Source organism: Charadrius vociferus, unplaced genomic scaffold (genome assembly GCF_000708025.1).
Source record: "Charadrius vociferus isolate BGI_N301 unplaced genomic scaffold, ASM70802v2 scaffold124, whole genome shotgun sequence".
Classification (NCBI taxonomy): Eukaryota; Metazoa; Chordata; class Aves; order Charadriiformes; family Charadriidae; genus Charadrius; species Charadrius vociferus.
Genome location: NW_009647943.1, coordinates 164,409 through 169,053, shown reverse-complemented (window position 1 = coordinate 169,053; position 4,645 = coordinate 164,409). Strand labels below are relative to the sequence as shown.

At 55.9% G+C, this 4,645-nt stretch overlaps 1 protein-coding gene across 1 annotated transcript in view; it reads right to left on the bottom strand.

The window, feature by feature from the left end:
* LOC104284857 (F-box/WD repeat-containing protein 7-like) overlaps positions 1–3,590 on the bottom strand; it is a 10,629-nt gene extending 7,039 nt beyond the window's left edge. Inside the window, exons 1-2 of the mRNA XM_009883231.1 lie at positions 3,504–3,590; positions 123–425 (exon numbers count right to left, since the gene is read on the bottom strand). Of these exons, the coding sequence (XP_009881533.1) occupies positions 123–425; positions 3,504–3,590 (390 nt within the window). The remainder of the gene's footprint in view (positions 1–122; positions 426–3,503) is intronic.
* Between the last annotated feature and the right edge of the window lie 1,055 nt (positions 3,591–4,645).

The following is a 4,645-nucleotide window of genomic DNA, read 5'->3' as shown; positions in this document are numbered from 1 at the left end:
CCTGCCAGGAGGGGAAAGCAGAAAGTGTGCCAGTGTCGGCTCCTGCCAGGGAGCCACCAACTGCACAGGCAGCCCCACTGGGGCAAAGCCCTTGTCTGGGGGCACACTCCCCATGGGGTTACCTTGGGCCGCACGTGACGGAGGAGGCCGCCGTCCTCTGTCCGCTGCAGGTAGTCTATCCAGCGCTCTCCGATGGTGTAATAGAAGTAGACGTTGCTGCCATCCTCCCCTTCCTCGCTGTAGCAGCTCTCCTCTTCCTCTTCTTCCTCCTCCTCCTCCTCCTGCTCCCCACAGACAGTGGAGTTGACTGTCTCCTGCGCTCCTCGCCCGCTGGAGCCATCAGTCTCTGGTCCTGCCGCAGGGCTCCCTTTCCCAGAGCGCTCCGGCTCCCAGGGGCCTGAAACATCCTCCTCCTCAGCCACCACCTACAACACAGGGAGAGGCAGGGTCAGGTCTGTCTGCTGTCGCTCTGCGCACCAGCAGTCAGGGTGCCCTGGGCCCGGGCAGGGGGGGCTCGCTGGGGTGCTGAGGGGGCTACCAGTCAGAGACACGGCCCAAGGAACGCAAGGGCTTCCCCCTGCGGTACAGAGGAGGGGGTGACGAGCTAAGCAGAGCCAAAGATGGGAAGAGAGGAGTAGACTACTGAGCCAAGGTGGTCTCTGAGGTCACGGGGCAGCTGCGGCCAAGCACGGTCTGGAGACAGGTCACTTCCCAGCCCCACGGGGAAGCACATCTGCAACGTGACCGCACTACGTGGCAGCCGGCAACTCTGCGGCTGAGCAGAAAACACAAACACTGCACGAGCATCAGTGGCGCCGAACAATACCAAACCCACAAGCACCCTCTCCACCTCTGTGCAGCGAGCCATCTCCCGGCAGCTGGGAACAGCCCTCTGCCAAAGCCGGGCGCAGAACGGACGCGCGCTGTGTTTCTGCCCTCAGCACCATGCGGAGGCACCTTCGCCCTCCAGCTAATCTGACCAGGAGCAACGATCACGTGAGTAGCGTGTGCGCATCTAACGCCACCTGCGCCCTTCCTCCCCCAAGAAAGCAGCACTGTGAATACCACCACAAAAAAAAAACCACAAACCAAACCCAACCCAGTACTCAGTAATTACTTGGAGGAAGCATAACAATGCCCCGGTATCACATGGGAATGAGGAACAGTTTTCCAATACACCAATAAAACACCTCGATCAGCAGCCCAGGATAATCGGCACCTCAGGGCCCTAGGGAGTAGTACAGGAGATCACTGGCCCACAGTAACTATTTGTGGTAAATCTTGGAATACAGGAGAAGTGGCAAAGACCAGAAGAGCGTGAAAGTTGTGCTAAAACTGAGGAAGGCAGGAGAAAAATAAGTCTTTACATAGCCTGACATCTGGCAATAGAGAGGCCGGTGCAGGATTCAAGGAGCAAAAGATAAATGACAGGGACATGCTTTGTACCAGCTGATGAGACTTCATGAAAATAGGTCCTTTCAAGTAAAATTGAGTTTATTCCTCTTAGTGTTACATTTTGGTTAAAAAAAGCAATTACATAAATCACATCGATGAGACATACTAAGCATCTGGCTGGGGCACAGGCTTCTCATGAAAACACCGGCGTGCCATAGCCTCCAAAAGGTTGTTGGATGAGACGGCTTAGATCAAGAAAGAGCCAGTCGACAGACCTCAAAACGTACCTGTTAATGGGAAACTGCAGATTTTCTGCTGACAGTCCTAGTGCAGACCCATAAGGGATGCATGTGTGTGCGCATGGGGAAAACCACAGTAGTCAATATTTGTTTTATTCATAATATGGAAGTAGATAAAGTCTTTTCTGATTACATTTTAAGACTGGTGCTTGGGTAGGTAGCAAGGACACGACAGTCACACGGTGTGATCTGCATCACTTGGTAAGCTGTGCTCACCCAAATTAAATGCATTTCCATACACCCATAGGCAATGTTCTCCATGTAAAGACAGGGAGAGCAGGGCCAGCCAGGCACCAGGGACTGCGCATCCTGTAAAGCGACCGCTGAAAAGGATTGAGGGATCTCAATGAGCACAAGCTTCAGGCTCAAAAATCTGAACAGGGAAGAAGCGCAAGCGGGAAAGCAGTACTACCCTCTGTGCTGCCCTAGACACTTGAGTCCTGCATGCCCAATCCATGTTTTTAAACAGAATGCTTAAAACTTGAAGATACAGCTCAATCTCCTCCCCCCAGTGATTCAAAATCTAGAGAAAATATTTTGTAGGAGAAGAAAAGAAACACAGAGGTGCTTTGGTCACAACACAAAAATACACCTGGGGAAGGAAAAACCCGGCTGCTCTACAGGGCTCCTACCAAGCACAGCAACGTTTATTGCGGTTAGGGCTGGGCTTATTTACATTTAGAGATTAGGCCTCAGTCCACATGTGCTTAAGCGCCCAGCCCCGGACAGCTTCCCCAGGTCAGAGGCAGATCGGTCATCTCTTCATGCCGCCCAGTTAGACCAGACCTCGTTTGCCAGGCGAGCCCGGAGCAGGGTTGGACTCCCGGGCAGAGAGGCAGCGGCCGGACGCACGGCACCACGCCGCAGCCCATCTGGGCACACCTTTCCAGGAGGGAGCACTGAGCCCAGGTTTCTCAAGCCCTTCCTCTGGCATCTAGAACTGGGGGTCGCATCCAGGTCTCGGATGATAACAGACCCCGGGACGATGCTCCTGGGGCAGAACAGTCGCTGACGTCTCCCTGGCTGTAACACCTTCCAACCACCATCCTCCCCGCGTGAGAGCTTGGCAGGGCAGAGCTGCTCTGAGGCGAGTGAATTTCCTCAGCCCCACAGACAGCACCGCAGGAAGACACACTCCTGAAGAAGTCCCTGGAGCCGAGCTGGGTGCGCGCCAGCCCAAGCAGGCAGCACGCTGGCTGCAGCTCTCTGCAGACAAGGCAGGGTAGAGAGCTTGGCAAGAGACACGGGCTCTGGCCTCCTCAGCCGTCGGTCCAGGGGAAGAATCTCTCTCCACACCCAGCTCTGGCCTCCAGCGACGAACAATTAGTGGAACTTAACAACTGTCTGCAGGAGACCTACGGATGGCTAGCCACTCTGGGGCAGGGCGGACAGCAGGAAGCCAAGAGTGTCCTCTGGGGTCAGAGCATTGTTTCTATCAGGGACCTTGGGGCCGACGCATCACTGCAACCAGAGCAGCTCCCGGCAAGGCTCTGTGCTCAGGGGCCACCACAGCCTCCGCCAGGACACCACAAAGCTGGCTGGGCCCAGAGTACCGCATCCTCCCGTCAGGATGCTCCCCGAAGAGAGCTGCACCTTACAGGGAGATCGCAGGCAGATCGCTTGGCTGTTCACAAGGGCGCAGCACTCCCTGGGCCCCCCCCCTTCCAGTGCCCAGAGCAGACACGTCTCCTCCCTCCACCAGTGCCCACCTCTTCCAGCACGAGATACCCCTCCCTAATTCCTGCCCTACCGGAGGGAGGATCAACCCCACGCCGGGCAGGCAGAGGAACACTACCTTTCTTTTCCTACCTGAGGCACAGGAGCTTTACTGTCCCCCTGCAGACCAGGGCTCACCCTCGCAGTTTCCTCACTGCTCGGCCTCCTCCTGCAAGTCATCCGCTGACTGTTCAGCTCCAAGATGCGGGTGGTGATGCCCTTGACATGCAGAAGATCATCGAGCGAGTTGAAGCCCTTCAGTTCCTGTGAGAAGAGAACTAAGACTCAATACAGAGCTGAGAAACCCAGGGACCAGCCTCAAAGCAGGACAAAGCTCCTCAGACAGGATTCCTTTCCTGGCCGGTACAGAGCTACCAGCTTGCACCTCACTTACCACCAGCTCCCTTTAGGTCTTCAGGGAAAAGAGGGTCGGGGTGCCACAGCAGGGCACTACCTTTGTAGTGCAAGTCCTCGCTCCTGCTCCCACCCGAGGGAAGGGATGTCTTCTGCCCAAAACAGCCGTTCTCATCTAATCCCTCCTGTGGCCACAAACTTTCCCTGCCCTGAGCGACAACAGCAATGTCCGCAAGGAACAGGCAACAGCACCAGAGCTGCGTCGAGCAAGGGGAGTAGCAGCCCAAAAGCAAAGGCCAAAAGCTTCAGGAAGGGGAACTGCATGTTCCAGCTGACTAGTACCCCTACCGAGAGTGTTACCTGGCACATGCAGTCAACCTCCCTTCTCTGCAGCTCCAGGGAACGGGAACAGCCCCTGCCTCCTGCCAGGCACAGGCACATGCAGACACACACACGCATGTGTGCAGGGCACCCACCGCCCTGCAAAACACCAGGCTGAGTCCTGCCCAGCCCTGCTCGCAGAACCCGGTGTCACCACCGACTGGACCCCAACCAGCTTCTGCCACAAGCCCAAAGGGCCTAAACCCAACAGGGACGGCCTGGCTGTTACCAGGGGGCAGGATCCCCACGTGGGAAGCACCCACGCTTCCTGGCTGACACAGACATCAGGGCCCAGACAAGGTTACGATCACCCTTTCAAATTTGCCATACATCATTTTATTGCACTTCTCCCGCTTCTCCCCTGTAAACAGTTTTACCCAGAAGCACAGCTTTAGTGCTAAACCTCATTTCTGTAAATCCACCTTCACCTGTTCTCATACCAGCAGTCCTTTTGTTTAAATGGCTCTTGCTCTTCCGCCTCCACGGTGTTTACATTCCTG